This window comes from Rhipicephalus sanguineus, chromosome 3 (assembly GCF_013339695.2).
Source record: "Rhipicephalus sanguineus isolate Rsan-2018 chromosome 3, BIME_Rsan_1.4, whole genome shotgun sequence".
NCBI lineage: Eukaryota > Metazoa > Arthropoda > Arachnida > Ixodida > Ixodidae > Rhipicephalus > Rhipicephalus sanguineus.
Genome location: NC_051178.1, coordinates 136,359,801 through 136,377,495, shown reverse-complemented (window position 1 = coordinate 136,377,495; position 17,695 = coordinate 136,359,801). Strand labels below are relative to the sequence as shown.

The following is a 17,695-nucleotide window of genomic DNA, read 5'->3' as shown; positions in this document are numbered from 1 at the left end:
AGAGTGAAGTGAGGAGGATAAAAAAACCTTGCTTCAACGAGGCAAGCCACTACAACAGTGCGTTATGAAAATATAGATGCAAATGGATTGCACACACTGTAAACAAAAAAAAAAAAGGTACAGAACCTAATGGCATTTGTGGCACTGCGAATGCTCAATATGCGAAGTAGGCCAATAGTACATGGCGGGTCTGGCCCACCATGTCTGATCGAGCACATGCAATGCTTTTTCCAGCGTGTTAATCATCATGGTACGTGCGAGGGCCTCGCACGACATGCCTGAGCAGCTGTTAAAAGCAGACAAGAGTGCAGGTGCAGTGATGCAACTTCTTGTAGCGGTTTCTCGTAATACGTGCAGATGCATCTATGTCATCAGGGCTGCACCCAGTAAGCCGACATAGCAAGTGCAGTTGGGGTGACAAAGTCTCTTACGGTTTCTCCTAAGGAAGTGCACCTTGCAGCAGTTTCTTTGAAAAGTGCAGCTGCACTTATGAAGCATTAGAGCTATCTATATTAAGTGCAGTTGGGCAGGTGTAGAGTCTTGCAGCTGCTCCTTGTACAAATAAGAATGCACTCAGGTTTGTGCAGCACCACATCACTCATCACTCGCTTCAAGCTACAGTATGGCTCGCAGCATCGCATGACATGGTGTGTTACAAGCAACCGCCACCAACTGTAGAAGTTTACATCTGTTTTCAAAGCATGTTTCAGAAATGCTTTGCACCAAATGTTTTACAATTCTTGTTTTGCTAGGGAGACAACAGATGCAACCATCTAAGAACACTGATGGACAAAGATGAGCAATATGCAGCACAATGACGTCAAACTGACTAAATTTTTTTTAACACTTTAATAAAAGTTCAAAAGTTCCACAATACAAATTCAAGGCCGATAAAAAGAGTTATGTTTTGTGCGTTGAATGTGGAATACATTAATTAATGCCCATGCTAGTTCTGCCGTGTAATATAGGCATGCTTCAAATTGTCACAAACTAACAATTTGTAAGTTGCCTTAGAAAAGTATTTAAGATAAAGTACCATACAACTGCAGAACAGGTTCACAGTTAATTACAATGCTGAAAATATGACCCCCTGACAACTGTGCTCTAAACTTACGTCGACTTATAAGTGCTCTTCACCGGCAAAAACTAAGTTTGGCTTGAGCAATACCAGGAAAGTAATATGTACAACAATTTTCACAATGTAACGTAACAACCTATCACGAGACCACCATAAAAAATGGAAAAGAAAGTTCTACGTCGAACCATGTGCACCCAATAAGGTTTCACCGAAGAGCACATGCCAGACATTTGAATGGCCTGGTGCAAGCACATAGTGTTTAACATCACCACCTAATAACTAGCAGAGTATTAAAAGTGCCTAAACTCTGCCAGAACACCCATCGTTAGAGGGAGAATACTCAATTAAGGCTAAAATATTATCACACGTCTAATAGAATCTATGGACCACGATTTCATTTCTGAAGTTCAGTTCAGTAAATTACGACGGTTGTGTACATAAATGCTGACCACGTCTCAATAATCCTTTCAGGAATGTTTATGGGAGCCTGCGAAAGTCCTTAAGCTTAGCAGCGTGACCACCTACCTGCTAAACTACCATGATGGTTTGCACATGCTGGTTTTAGGGCTGATAACAGCAGATAGTGAGCCATGCCAGATAATACTTACAGTATATGCACGACTAGACTCTTTTTGAGGACAGTTACACACATAATAAGTTGTCTTGTGGTTCACATGACTTGCTCGCACATATATGTGAAAGAGCAGATAGTATGTAGCCTCCCCATCCTATACGTATTATTGTAAATGTTCAATACTTCGTATCAACTTAGACCTGTTTCCCGAAAGTGCGTCATAGCTATGAAAGTCGCACTCAGTTATGGGGGCTGGTAGCATGGATGTAGCTCATTGGTAGGCCTGATGTTTTCTTTGTGCGTGCCCAGCTTTCAAGTGGATCCTCTGAGTTGACAGTGGCAAAGTAAAGGAAGAGTGTAAAGTCCACAGAATGTCCATCTTGCGTGTGGCCAAGGCAAGGTACACACAGGTTTCCGCATATCTGATAATCTTCCTCTGCATAAAATCTGCTCAGTTGGTTGTCGTAAATTCAGTGGGAAGTGGAGAGTAAGCGACCACGTTTTTTGGGGTCTTGCGCCTCCGCAGAAGACAGTAGGCAGTGCAGCTGAACACCACAATGGCCAGTATGGCGCTCTGCCCAATCACCAATGCCAACGCTGAAAAAAAAAAAAAGGCACAACATTTACATTCTGTGAGCATTTCATTGCATTTACTCCTGCATTGCCAGGTCGCCGGATTGAAACCCGGCCGTGGCAGCCGCATTTTTGATGGAGGCGAAAACACTTGAAGCCCGCATGCTTAGATTTAGGTGCACGTTAAAGAACCCCAGGTGGTCGAAATTTCTGGCTCCCTCCACTACGGCATCTCTCATAATTATATCGTGGTTTGGGACGTTAAACCCCAATAAATATATATAACCCTGCATCGCTGAGGTAAGTTTCATCCATTTGTTGCTAATGTATCTAAACTACTGAATGTTATAAAGCCAAAAAAGAAGATGCCTTTCCTTTTTTTTTTTTAGTGCAAAGTAAGTAGTATTGTAATAACAGAACTGACATTTCAGGTGCATATGCCGTAAAAAAGGTTTGAAAGTTGCATGCAATGCAAGCTCTTGGCTGATTTAGGCCACACAAGTAGATACACCCATAAAATCAAGCTAACATTTCAATTCTACAATGACACCATAAAGACCACACATGCAGTCCTACCCTGTTAATAACTCAAAGTTAAACACCAGATAGATATACAGAAAAGACAGCAAGAGGTCTTATTTAATGTGATGAAATAAAACTTATTCCTTATTAATTCTTATTTTTTGACTTGAAACAATACTTAACAATTATGGTTTTGTGCAATCAAACTATAGTCTTTAAATTTTCACATCCATGCTTTGGCTGTGCTTTGAGACCAAACCACCAATTTGCTTTGCTAGTTACTTTGTTTACATACAGGAAACAAAATTTATAGCAGCTCATTAGGGGTAATGCACAGACGTAATAAAAGCAGCCTTAAAAGTTTAACAAACCTTCTTCACCGAAGAAAGAATATGGAGTGTCCAAGTCTGCAGTGACACTGACTGACACTGACACGTTAGTTTAAAACTTATAACTTCGCCAGCGATGCTTTCTTATGGGCTGCAGACTATAACACCACTTTTCTTAGCAAAAACTACCCACCCCCCTTTCTCCAGTAACATCGAGCATGTTACTCTTCTCACTCGCATGACTTATCAGCAATTCGCCAAGACACTTGCTTAAGGAATTGTTATATAAAAGAACTTCATGAAGTTGGAGCACTATGTTTTCAACTCTACAAGAACAACAGCTGCATGTTATAATTTAAACAAGTGCAGCTTAGAATCTCAATTCATTAAAGCATTCCTCATTAGGCCCCACTGCAAATTTTGATTAGGCAATGAAAGTGAGAAGACCTTTAAAGCTAAGTTAGGCAAAACTCACACACTATGCGTGCCTCTGGAATGATTTTGGGACACTTTCTTTTTAATACTTGCAAGCGACCATTTTGTTGAAAAAGTCATTAATGCACTAGGTTGATTGACTTTAGATGGTCAAATAGATGTTTACAAATGCTTCAGAGTACCGAGTGCACTTCCACTGCTACGTCCAAGTATTTGCAGACGGCTAATTCCAAGCTTAGCAACTACATACTTTTCAGTATATCTAGCCCAAATTCCCAAATGCTGCCCCAGCTGTGCTGCTTCCCAAATGCTGCTAAATGCTTTGCCAGCAAATAGCTGTGCATTATGAAGGCTCTCTGCTGCATTTGTGTGTTGTAGGCAGCGTTGCCAGCTTTAAGTAACAATTTATTGCTGATGCTAGCTCCGTGTTCTTGCTGATATTGTGAGAACATATAATCTTATATGGCCATCTCGTGCATCTGATACAGGCTATGCTACTGGCATTTGACATTTGATATCTGTCATATGATCACATATTGCCACAATTACATGAGAACCTTATGAGACTCCCATGTAACCACTGGCGTAAATCACGGGAGGAGGCGGGGAGGGGGTCCTGACCTCCCCTGTGTTCAGGCTGGGGGGACACCTCTTGCAAGTGCCCCCACTTGAGATTTATCTTTCAAACGACGTATATTTGAATTGCTTGAGAGTTAAGTATAGTGCAGGGGCGTAGCCAGGTTGGGGGGGCGGTGTTCAAACCCCTCCCAGAAATTTTTCAATTTTGCTTGCGTATATATACACGCACACAAACACGCTCGCATGAGCATACATAAAGTATGGTTGAACCCCCCCCACCCTGCCGAAATAGTATTTCTGGCTACGTTCATGGTATAGTGCAATCAACTTCTTTTTTGTTAATGCCTGCTTACCTTGTAGTGTGTAGGTCTGTGTTTAGTACCTCTCAGCTGTGGGAGACTATTGAAATTGCAACTGCCGCTTGACCGCTTTCAGAGAAGACTTAATAGACCAAAGCAATTTCATGAGCTGGAAACCCATGCTTGTTTTTCAAATTTTATGTCAAAGCATTGTTTAAATTTTTTATATAAATAAAAATAAAAACGAAATGGCCGCCATGGCAAGATGTGTGTCCCCCCTTCTGGTTTTTCTGAATTTATGCCGCTGCATGTAACTACCTTACATAGTGTTGCTGTAAAAGCCAGCACTTTACCTCATGTTTTACAATGACATAAGCTGCAGTCACTCTGCAGGATAGAAAACATACCTCCATCAGAGAGGAAGAAAGATCGACGGAGGCCGCACTCTCGCCGCCAGTCATCTGGAATGTACATCTTGACCAAGCTGAGGAAATCCTCCAGGGCGCAAAACTCGCCCCCACAGCCGGGAAAATGGAAAGGCTGAGGTTCCAAGTCGAATGCATTGAGCGCAAGCCCACGCACGGAGAAATTGCCTGGTCCATTTTTCCAAAGCTCAAGCACGAGGGAAGAGCAGTAAGGCGGGGCATGGCCATCAAACACACCCAGGGCATCCAGAATGGCTGAAATTTCGGTGTCATGCTGTGGAAAAACAAGGAATGTTCGTCGACAGCACGTACATAACACAAGGACTGCACACGTTAATCCTGTGGTGTGATGTAACATTGCAGATTTGACGTGGGAAAAAAGAAAGCACTACCTAGAGATTTGTGCAGTAGGGGTCAGGGGCTTATCCAGAATTTTCAGTTGTGGGGGATGTTACTAGGATATGTGAGGGTGGGGTGGGGGGAATGAAGAGGGTAGACGAGTGTATGTCTGTAAGGGGAGGAGGGTGGGTTGGGGTGGAAACAATCTTTTTTTTGCGGCGGTGGGGTGCGTTAGGTGGGCATGTATAAATACCTGGTATGGGGCACTTGTAATGCTCTACATAGTGAATACTCATGTCTATGTGTCAGGACAGATCTGTACAATTTGGAGTCCAGATTTTATCAATATGAAAATTTTATCTCCACCTGAAGCCAGGGAAAAAACCAACGACAAAAGACACTGAGGCTTTCTTTTGTCGCAAATTTCCAAGTACACAATGTGTTGTAACCATCCTGCAGTGCAGTGGTTCTCAAATGAGGGTCTGCGCAATTCACGCGGAATTAAACTTACAACGTACACCATAGTCAAATTTGTACTTACTGTGGAATACATGAAGACCTTGTATTGCGACATGTTTTGCGCTGCTGCCTCCAGGTTACCAGACATATTGGCGGCTAGCAGTCCTGTTAGTAAGTGCAAGCACAAAAGAAATAGTGGTTGTGGTGCCACAGTGGCTATAGATAAGTGGACGCTGAACTAAAAAGAATGCTGGACAAAAAAGATATTTGCTACATTTACTGACATGACAGGTTTGGACCAACACATCATAAATTATCATATATTTCATTTTCCCTCTTATATTGCATATAGATTTGCTTATGACAAGTGAAATACGAACTACTGTGGTCATAAAAGGGCCCCGAGACACTTTTTCCAAGTAATAATCGTGACCTCAGCATCAGATTTTATTGCTTCACGAATCAATTGCTGCAAAAATTTGTTGAATCCATCAAGAATGAGCGGAGGTACAGGGACTTGCCGCATGCTTTAATACCTAAGCGCTTTCTCTCATCTTTTGTCCCCATGAGCGCACTAGAAGCTAAACATGAGGGGATGACAAGGGGGAGAGAAGCTACGTCAGCGAGTTTCATAAAACACGTTCGTTCACTTCCGGTGCGATTCCGGTGGGCACTAGAGTTGCTAGTGCGTAGTTTTAGCACACTACTACAGGTTGCGGCGCCGGCATCCCAAGGCAAGCAACACATGTAATCCAAATGCCGCTCTTGATTTTTGTCAACTACTGGCCAATAGCAGCAATCTGCTAAGCCACAAAATAGAGCAGACGCTGGCAACTTCAAAGAGTGAGGAAGGGCCTCTGTATGAAGAGAAGGCACTTGAGAAAGTGGCAACTTCACACTTCATTTGTAAACTCTATGCGCCACACACAACAACAAAACTTGGTTAAACTTTCATAGCAGTTGCTGTTAGCAGATGTGCTTTTTCAGCAGTTCAGAGAGGTGGTTTAGGACCCCTTTAAGGTTCACTAGCTCTGGCAAACAATAATTTGAGTAATTTTGCACAACACTGCTTGCAATCATCAAATTATGGTGTAATGGGATGCAAGGTAAACTGAAGACCAAGACAACAAAGAGTACCTCTTTCATCCCAATTTATGCCCTCTCCTGTCTTGCAGTAAAATATTTTCCATAACCTTATGATACGGCATATTTCACAAAGGAAAGAAAGAAATCAATTACATAAATATAATCACTATGCAAATATATAACAAGACATGCAGTGTGTTTTAACATTGCAAATTGTTCAAAACATACCCTCAGCATTTTTTTTGCTCATTCAGTTTGTATTGAACCCATGGCTAGTATCATTTTCTGTGGGCAAGGCTGAAAATTTCATGTCATGCCTTTTTTTTTGTAATAAAAAATAAGATGTTTGCAGCCTTATTTGCAACGTAAAGATAAACTTCAAACATTTCATCAGGCAAAGATGAAAAATATTTGCACAGTAACACTCTGGTGACACCAGTCAGATAGCTGAGCAGAAATGCGAAGTAATTATTATTACAACCATTCTACGGATGCTACATCGTCCGGGTTGTAGCTAGCAGCAACATGTAGAAATAAATTTCCCACCTGCACGCAGTCGCTTCAGAAGACGAGTCTTGGTGCGGAAGACAAAACTCTGGTCGCTCTGGTACTTCAAATCTTTCCACATATCTTTAGCCCACTTGGGCACAGTATAATTATGGTATTGCTGAGGAATAGCAAAAACGGGCACAGATTTAGATGGTGAGCAACTGCAGTTGACACTCAATATCACAAATTATTGATATGATGAAACAAATCTACTGTTTCTCGCCAATTGCAGCAGCATGTAAGAGATACTTGCTTTTAAGAAATACTGAATGTAATGAAGGTGTTGTTACATTGAAAGTAGATTTGTCTTAATGGGGGTTGACTATGGTGACAAAATTGTTGTAACATGGGGGAAAATATGGGCAGAAACCATCGCATATAAATTGTTGTAACATGGGGGACAATATGGGCAGAGATCATCGCATATACACTTAAACCTCGATATAACAAACACAAATATAACGAATTATCGGTTATAACAAAGTAAATGAAGAATAGTCTTGTCATAGATACAGTGCTACAAATAAACGTTTATAACGAATTTCCGGATATAACGAAGTTATTTTCGTGGCAGATGTCACTTTGTTATAATGAGGTTTGAGTATAACTGTCAAGGTAAGCGAGGCTCCTCATTGTTTGACCATCGTGGTTGCCTCTTGTCACCAATGAGCTGTTCTTTTGGTTAAAGCAGCTAGCTTCATCTGCTGTGTCACTCTTTCCTGATCAACAGACCTCTCCATTTGGAGTGTTCGGTCAAGGTTCAACGCTACGTGCCAACCCAGAGTGCCAATGTCATGAAAACCACATGCACCCCTCAGCTACGGCAAAGTGCACATATGTCCACTTTCCACTGCAGAAATGACATCGCAGATGAAAGTGATCAACCAGCGCCGCATCTTACACATACCCTCCTGCTCCCTCAATACAGTTTTCCCCTTAACAGTCCAACCACCGGAGCATCAACCCACTGGCACACCGTTGGCACGCACTGCTGCACATACAGAGTCGGAGTTGATACTCTAATGATCCACAGTGTTACAATCTCTCATGCTTGATGAACACCCTGGCAATTACAATCTACCGTATTCCAGCGTACACTACCCCCATACGACCTGTCAAATTCTGAAGAAAACTGAGCAAAAAAATACGACAGCTCTCACCTCAATCAGAAGAGCGTCGTATACATATTCAGCATCGTACCAGTCCGCAATAATATTTCCAGTTTTTTCGGTAAGCATTTCATAAAATTTCTGAAAGAATGTTCAAGATTATAATAAAGGTTTATATGTCTGTGTGGGAATGCAGGAAAGTTCTCATGAAAATCAAGAGAGAGAGAGATAAAAGCGAAGGAAAGGCAGGGAGGTTAACCAGGTTGTACCCGGTTTGCTACCCTACACGGGGGTGAGGGGAAGGGGAGAAAAAGAATAGAGAGAGCAAGGAGAAAAGAGGGAACAAGTAATACGCGTGCATCATCATGAAAATCAACACTATAATAGTGCCATATTATTTGACAATTATGCCACACTACTCTGAGATAGAGTTTCCCTACACTGTTTGGGTGCTGTGAAAACATGCACCTCAAACTTTAAATGGCAGAGAGATATTGAGCACCAATTCCCTCTCGCCCACAGCATAAAACAAATAACCACATAGAGAAGGTACAAGAACATAACAGTGTCACATAAGTATAATTGTCTTATAAACTGTAGAAATGAGATACCAGGTTCCCTTAGTGTGTCTACTTTGCCTCCGATACTGTGAAGAGGCAGAGCCTACGCTTCAATCTCTAAGAATCACGAACATGTAAAGCAAGTTTGCCTGAATAAAAATTCTGTTTCAAGTAAAAACTAATGCCCCATGGGCTTTCTTTACATTGCTGTGTGTTGCGAGTAGCAATCAAAATGACACGTCAAAAACGCCAGGCCTGTGCGGAAAGTGCAGCACAGTCGCAGCGAAAGCTGGAAGAGCGGCATTTCTAGAGCTCGTTGTAAACTCTCTTGGGGCTACTAATACAAGCACGCTAGCAAGGTACCCACTACACCATAAATCATAATTTTTGTGAATTTGGGAAGCACCTACTACGCCATTATTCGTAATTCTGCGCAGAAGCGAGGTACCAGCTGCACATGTGTAACGCATTATGTGCACTTTGTTGATGCAATGGCTGATGACGATGAAGAATTATGCTCTTTGTGATGAGTTGAAAGCTTTAAACGACCCACTAGTTATGGAATTCACATTGTGTGACGCCCGGTCGCCATCCCACTTTCCCATCATGCTATATAACATACGTTAACGTGAGAAAGAGAGATAGAGATGGAAATACAATCAAACCCGGATATATCAAACTCACTAAAAACGAAAATTAGTTCGATACATCATATAATTCAATATAAAACTTTTAAAGAAATTACCGTATTTTAGTGCGCAAGTTGGCTTCACGGCATTGCTTGGCGATAATGCAAATGAGGCGGCTTCACGGCAATACGCGGGGATTTTTTAACAGTTATTTTCCCGTGGTTTGTAGTTGTGGATGCGAGTTATATGTAGGCATGGGTTGTAGGCGAGAAAGTACGGTATTGATGTAAACCGTGATTCAACAGCTCAGTACGCAGCTGGGCGTGCTCTTCGGGTGCCGGAAGCCTCTAGTCTGCCTTGGCCTAACGTTGGCTTTGTTTTTCGATACCATACTCAGCATGCTTGTTGAGATGCTGTGTGCAGCGGCGACGTCAGGCTTCTTTTCTCCGTGTTCGACTTTGTTGATTGTCGCCAGCTTCACGGAGAACTGCCAGGTTCTTCCGTTTCACAGCCGCCATTGCGTTAACAAAGGGAGCTAATAAGCGAACGGCAATCCTGCACGGCTACCGCGACAAGGAATCATGGGAGAAAGCTTGCGATGGCAAGCGATACTTTCTAGTCGCTCTGCGCGGCGCCCTCCCAGTCCCACCGCTCACTCTCCCAAGTGCGTGTGGGAAAGTCCACTCCGTGAGAAAAAGCCAACTTCTTGGGGCATATCGCACTGCCTGATGTTCGATATATCGAGCTTTCAGGCTATGTTTGTTTGATGTAGCCATAAATTTTCATATACATTGACTCAAAACATTGTCGTGTTCAGAAATAGTTCGATATGAAGGGTAATTCGATTTACCCGAGTTCGACATAGTCGAGTTTGACTAACTTTATTGAGACCCCGAGGAAATGGATCATGGGGGCCTTATGGGCTTCCTTGGTAACCAATACAAGTGCACTCGCGAGGAACCCACTACGATGTAATTCATCATAATTTTTGTGAAGTAGGGAAGCAGCCACTGTGCCATTTTTCGTCATTCTGCGAAGAACCTTGGTACCTGCTAAACACCTCTAAGGCATTATGTGCACTTTATTGATGCTGTGGCTGATGACAATGAATATAATTATGGCAGAGCCCTTTGTAATGGGTCGGAAGCATTCAACAACCCACTCGTTGCGTAATTCGCATTGTGTGGCACCTGGTTACAGAATTAGCGTCGTGTGATGCCTGGTTGTTATTTTACCCTTCTACCACGCTATATTACATAGTATTAATGTGGTTCCTTCCCAACATGAAGCATGTAGAGGATCTTTTTGCAAAGGAGTTTCAAGCACCAGCATGGCTCTGTGGTAGAATGCTGGGCTCCCATGCAAAGGACCCAGGTTCAAACCCCGTTCCATCCGGCATATATTTTTTCTTATCGCGCGATAGTGGTTACGGACACAGGCGGCGGTGGACAACTACGATGCCAAAAACGGCCATTGCTGTGATCTCATAATAGCTTTCGCTGTAAAAGTAGTGATTAAATTTAAAGCTACTGCATAAAAAAAATATTTCACTACCAGTACAAATCACTAATGGGAGGCAAACACCTTTTTTATCTCCACGTGAAAGAAATAACTAAACCAAGTCGACAGGGAACAGACAGCCATAATTAAAGTGTGAGCACATGTCGCATTTAACATGGGCTCTACAAGAAGCACATGTTATCCTGTTACGAATAATGCGTGTCAGAGGTTCACAAAGTAGAAATACAACACACGTGATATTTCTTGAGGAAAGCCTGCCCTTCAGGAGAATTCTTCACTCGCTCCTCTTCAGCAGTGGCTTCAGGGCAATAAGCATCTCCTGGAACAAGCATCTGCAAAGCAGCAAAGGAGGTTTCTTGTTTTTCAGGCCACAGCTCACCAATGCAACAAAGAGAAGTTATGAAGTTTAAACGGATACAGAAGCCTTACATTGAAACAATATAGGTAATTAGAAACCTTATGAAGCTTATCTTGTACAAGAGATGATGGAGTTGCAGATAATATCGAGGCACAGAAATTAATGCCCCTGAAATACATTAAATTCTGAGGTTTTACGTGCTAAAACAATCCAATTATGAGCGATGCCACAAAGTGGGGGGGGCAGGGGGGGGTTTCTGCATGGATTTGAATATGTGCGGTTCTTTAATGTACACATATACTGGGTGTTTCAAACAATGTGTCCAAAACCGTCAAAAATCAGGAAAATGTGACATTTGCTCGCTGCCTTCGCAGTTGCTTTTTTCTGTAGCGGCAATCATCTTAAGATGGTTGAAGACATTTGGGACAGTAATTAAGAAAGATAAATTAATTAACTTTTTAATTAGTGGAAGTAGGTGGTTATGTAAAATGGGAGAACTGAAGTTCTTCATGCGAAGGACCCATCACAGTTTTGAGATATAGAAAAAGCGGCCTCTAGTAATTATTGTGGCGTAATGAAATTCAACCAAATTAAACAGTGAAACCGAAACCGAAGCACCAATGAGCGCAACAAGCAGATGACCAGAATGACGTCACTGTTCAAGGCAATGATTACAGAAGTGCAGTTCTTCCGCATTCGTTAACGCATGTGCGCCATGCACGCTGTAATTGCAAGTGCAGCCCGCACACCCACACAATGAAGTCTGTTGATGGTTGATATAACGGCGCTCACTTATTCTGCACGTCTCAGAAGAATATTGCAGTTGCGCTCTTCCGCGTTTTGGTTTCGCTGCTGAATTTGGTTGAATTTCATTACTTTGCAATTATTACTAGAGGCCACTTTTTCGAAATCTCAAAGCTGCAATGGGTTCTTCGCATGAAGTACTTCAATTCTCAGATTTAGTGCAACTGCCTTACTCTGCTAATTAAAAATTAGTGAATTTAACTTTCTTAATTACTGTACCAAATGATATCTTTAGCCATCTTAAGATGCATGCGGCTACAGGAGAAGTAATTGTGAAGGCATTGAACAAATATATCATTTTCCTGATTTTTGAGGATTTTGGACATTTCTTGAAACACCCTGTATGCAAGTACATGAAAGTTTTCACATTTCGAGCCATTTTAAGTGCAGCTGCTGTGGCTTGTGTCAAAACCATGACAACTGAGCTAAGCAGCAGAACATCATAGCCGCTAAGCTAGTATGATGAGTTGTTACTCTGAAAGCTACATGACGATTTCTCAATATGTTGGCGTCCTATGTCATAAAGTTATATCAGTGTTTATCAATATCGCAGGTTCTGCGAACACGTGCCTCCACTGCCTGCAAAAGTGCACGGGATGACAACAGGCATGTACTGCCAAGCAAGATTTACCAAGCTTTTCAACGCTCAGCCCTATCAAGCGATCTGCATCATGTGTGCGATGGCTGCAAACTTATATGTGAACAAGCATTGCATGCACAATGAGCAAGTTCATATGATTAGTACCCTGCACACATATAATGTGGCAGATTGGTGCTTGACTGCTAGTCCAGTGCCTCAATGACTGTTGTCTTTGTATCGCTCAAACCAACAAGAAAACTGAGCCCCTCGGTTTTTGTTATTCAGGACACATATAGAAAGGATCACTCAAACAATGTGCCTACCCCGTCTTCAAAAGTTGGACGCGTATGTATGGCAACAGGCTGCCAATGGAAAGTCTGGTTCCAGGCCCAGTCCGCAGAAGGCACAGCAAATCCAGCCAAATGGCACTGGGCACTTGCCAGGCACCGATCCTTGTCCGAGCTCCAGACACGGAGCTGGGCAAAACAACCAGCAATGCATGCAGTTACCAAAAAAATAAGGCTGCAACAGGGGCTAGTTGGTACGTCTTTATCTTGTAATGCGCTGCCAAGTATGACATAGAGAAAAACGAGAGACAACACAGGGTGATGCGCAAACTGACAACCACTGGTAAGAAAGAGCAATCCTTGAGGCCTAGTGGGAGCTTGGGAAGACCGGTTGTCATCCTTTATATCCATAATTTCTCTCATAGAATTAAGAAAGTAATGTCGAAGTTTGACGTATGTGTTGTTTTTTTCAGCGCCAAACAAGCTAAAAGGGCTTTGCACAAGAGTAAATAAATGTGAAAGCAGAAGGAATGAAACGGGCTAGAGTGTTAAGCACAAAAACAAATTTGTCGAATGCTCAGAGGGTGTTGTGTACGGCATGCCCCTCTCCTGTAATAGGAAGTATACATAGGCCAGACTGGGAGGTGCATTAATGAGAGACTTAAAGAGCATAATTATGCTGTTTTACTGTTGACGCACCCTGGCCATTTGGCTTCTCACTGCGTAGAATGTGCAATGCTTCATTATACAAAAGTTTTGGCGCGCTCTTTCGATCAGACAGAGAGGGAAATTACCGAAGCGTTTCATATACGCATCAGCGAAGGGTGCGTCAGCACTCTTTTGATTGCCCTCTCTCAAAAAGAAATTAACTTTTTGAAGGCAACCATGTTACTGCATATAGAACCATAGGTCGGCAAACTCACTCATGAGCCGACTCACTCAGACTCAGATCGAACAGTGAGTCTGAGTCCGAGTGAGTGTGGTTGAGAACAATTCTTGTGAGTCTGAATCCGAGCGAGTCCGGTTGAGGAAAATTTTGGTGAGTGAGTGCGAGTGAGCTGTGCAAGAACAATTAATGTATTTCATGAGTGGGTCTGAGTGAGCTCCACATTTTTTGCCGACCTATGTACATAACACATGACACGTGTCGGTGGCACTGTTTGACAAGCTGATATGCTTTATTTTTTTTTGCCTGCCGTTTTTTGATTACTGAATTCCCCCCCCCCTCCCCGTTTCTGTTCCTCCGTTCTTTCTTGTACATAAGTCTATCCATTCTCAAAATAAAGTAGTTGTTAGTTTGTGCATCCCCCTGTGTTGTCTCTCGTTTTTTCTCGGTGCATGTTATACCTGCCAGCACATACCATAAAGTGAACATTGCAATTGAAATGCCGAAGCAAGTGAAAAGAGATCCTGGCCAAAACGCGACAAGTAATGGCAGGGACTCCCAATTACAAGAGTTTAAAAATTGACTGCCTTTCAGCGAAGCAATGCACTAGGTTATCCTCTCCGTCATTACACCTACATTTTACCCCATGGATACTCACACAGCCTGTATTTCAGTGATTGGTTCAAACAGCATGTATCAACAGGATCATTGCATGCTACAATTTACCTCTTGAAATCATCACTGCTCATTACTAAAGCAAAAGCATTAGATGCCTTATCAAGCGCACCAAGTGACCATCGGCATTAACACGACTGATGCAGAAAATTGTCATCGTCTGATGATGTCACAGGTTGCCAAAACTTGTGACATCATCATGTTGTCACTATGACGTCACATGATGATGTCATCGCATGACATCGTCGCTTGGTCAAAGGTGGGTCAATCCCGGAGGCACTGCAAAACCATGTGAGGTGCAGAAAGCTTCCAATGCCTCCGAGCCCGGAGGCAGTACGTAACCACGTTAGGTGCAGAAAACTCCCGGGGGGTGGGGAGATCTATATTATCGACCGAAAAGGGAAGAAAAGAAGGCTTTTGCCTAAGAGTCGGCTTAAGCAAATGCATAAGGGAATGTATGACTTTTTCCACTTATCTCTCCCAGCTGATGCTGGGTGAGCACTTTTGCCTTAACTTGCCCTGGAAACTTTGTCGGCAGTTAAACATTACGCACACAAACTGACATGGTGCACATGTCCTATGACTAATGCGTGCAATTCCAAAAAAAAGGGGAGAGTTGGAAATGCACATGCATCAGTGTCTGGAGTGCGAACATCTGTTGGATGATAGATTTACAACACGGCAACAGTTCATTGTGTATATGCGGCACAAAACAAGAAGACAAAATCGAAGGATGCTACATGTATCGAATCCCACTGCCTTGTCCAGATCTTGCTTTGTGCAACACAAACACAATGGTCTACCAGAAGAAAAGCAAGAAAGAGAACGGGCAAATATAGACTTTTAATACAATGGCTGTTTTACAGAAGAAGCCTTCATACAAAACTTCTACATTTTCTTTTTAACAATGCACATTACACTTTTAATGAAACGGCAGTGGAAAACATTGCTTTGCACGCTTACCTTGTGAGGGTTTCCTGTAAGGAAGTTTGCATAACGTGACCTCAGACGGCTTCCCAGGGTATAATGCTGCAGACATCCAACCTGTTGGAAATAAATGAGACAGCACATTCCAGAGCGATTAGACTCACCTGCTTGTCATTAAGATAAGAAAAAGTGTGGCACATTGGTAAGTTGCAGTGTTACAGAATCAAAAATTCGCATGCACAAATTAATCAACTCTATTGCTGGCACCAGCTGCAATAACGATTTTTCTACACAACCTCCAGCCCAAGCAATAATGTTGAACATGTCAAAAGCCAATGAACCTTGATAGGTTGTCATAACCACAGCTGCAGTACAGGGAACATACAAAGGGCAGTAACTTCAAACATAGAAAGCGAGAACTTTTAAAAAAAATTTTGGGCGTGATTACGTGGCATGCCGTAGTGGGGGACTCCAGGTTAAATTCAATCACCTATGTCTCTTTAACGTGGACCTAAATCTAAGTAGCTGCACACTGTTGCATTTCATCCCCGGATCAAATGCAGCCACGATAGTTTGGAATTGAAACTGCATCCAGGACCTAAGCAGTGCAAAACCCTAGCTACCATAGCAAGCATGAGAAGTGAAAGTTTGATACTGTTGTACGGGTGTATTTCTTTCCTTTAGTTCTGTTAAAATTTTACCTGCTTTTAAGATAGCGGTGACAGTGTACACATGCCAATGTTTGCGCCATCTATGTCTCATGCATCTGACTTTGAAGACGTCTTATCGCTAGAAAACGTGTGTAATAAAAGATGAGCAAGCCCAGTTGGCACGTATGTCAGTATACACACTTTCATTTAGACCAATTTCAAATAATTCGTCACTGGAAAGGAAGCAAAGAGCTCCGGTGCTTGAGGCCAGTTATCCAGGAGAACTCGGATGATGCAGACAATGTTGCAACATATGGAAGGGCACACAGTGTGTATGTGTCTGTTTGCATCATGATTGGCTGGTGCTAGCTACAGTCTTTCACATATTTTGTGTCAAATTATTGGGTGAGCATATAGTTTGTTTGAGCACACGCGGATGTTGAGGGTTGAACATGTACTGGTGTGAACCAAAAACGCTACCCTGCGCGAAATGCTGGACAGTGCTCTTAATGGGTGTAAACCTTTGAGAGCGCTGAATGCCTCTCTGTACATCAAGGTTTGCTCCCTGCAAACTGTTAGAAATGTTGATACTGAATTTCAACTTACTTCTACCAATGTATGTACGCACACCTTTTCCTGGTGCGTAACGAAAAAGAATGACAGTAACTTAATTTTCACCTTGGTCAGTTGCCCAGGGCCCTCTTTCCAGGCTGTGATGGGAATAGGGTCATTTTTGAAGGTTCTAATCGGAGTCCTGTCCCCATGTCTGTAAACCTGCGATTTGGCAAAGGACAAGGAATTATACAAGCAGAACCCGATACACCACACGCATTGCTCTCGGTTGCTTTTATTGCTTTACGAGGTAAATATCTAGCTATGCTAATCCACAGTAACGCATTTCAATCAGTTCAGTGAACATCCTCGCAAAGAAAAGGAGCCGGCTGGATGCCAGCCAAATACACCCACTCCTGCCGCGCGGTAGAACGGATCACACCACATGCTCCGAGCTTACCACTTGGAGCAAAACAAGCGAGCTGTCGTTGGCCTGCCCTGCTCCTTGCTGACGTGTAGAGTCCAAGATGAACGCGAAGAGCGCGAAAGCTAGCGTCAGCTTCATGATTCAGCAGCTGACTTTACGCGGACATTTTAATAAAAGAACGCTGAAGTATTTGGCCTACTGTTGACACGAGACTCTACCGACGATGGGACTACCGCGCTATCATTTCTATCGCGTTATTGCATATTGAACACTCGGGCAGGAAATGTTCGCGCAAGCACAGTTACGTTCAACAACAGCTGAGTCAACCGCGCGCAGACAGCGCTCTGGCAGCCTCTGGCGCTCTCATTGCTCTCATCCTCTCGCGCTCTCACTCTCTAGTCGAATGCAAATAGGGCAACAACGTAGAGGAGGCGGAACCCATGGAGCGTCACCCGTGATTGGGTGGACTAGTCACATGACTGT

At 42.8% G+C, this 17,695-nt stretch overlaps 1 protein-coding gene across 1 annotated transcript; it reads right to left on the bottom strand.

The window, feature by feature from the left end:
- Window positions 1-832: 832 nt before the first annotated feature.
- LOC119387232 (prostatic acid phosphatase) lies at window positions 833-17,552 on the bottom strand. The gene is made up of 10 exons (XM_037654556.2): window positions 17,246-17,552; window positions 16,912-17,007; window positions 15,620-15,700; window positions 13,132-13,284; window positions 11,300-11,398; window positions 8,408-8,497; window positions 7,245-7,365; window positions 5,695-5,777; window positions 4,797-5,088; window positions 833-2,249 (listed from the first exon to the last, which is right to left on the bottom strand). The coding sequence occupies exons 1-10, from the start codon at window positions 17,348-17,350 to the stop codon at window positions 2,104-2,106; spliced, it is 1,266 nt and encodes a 421-aa protein (XP_037510484.1). The 5' UTR covers window positions 17,351-17,552; the 3' UTR covers window positions 833-2,103.
- Window positions 17,553-17,695: the final 143 nt, after the last annotated feature.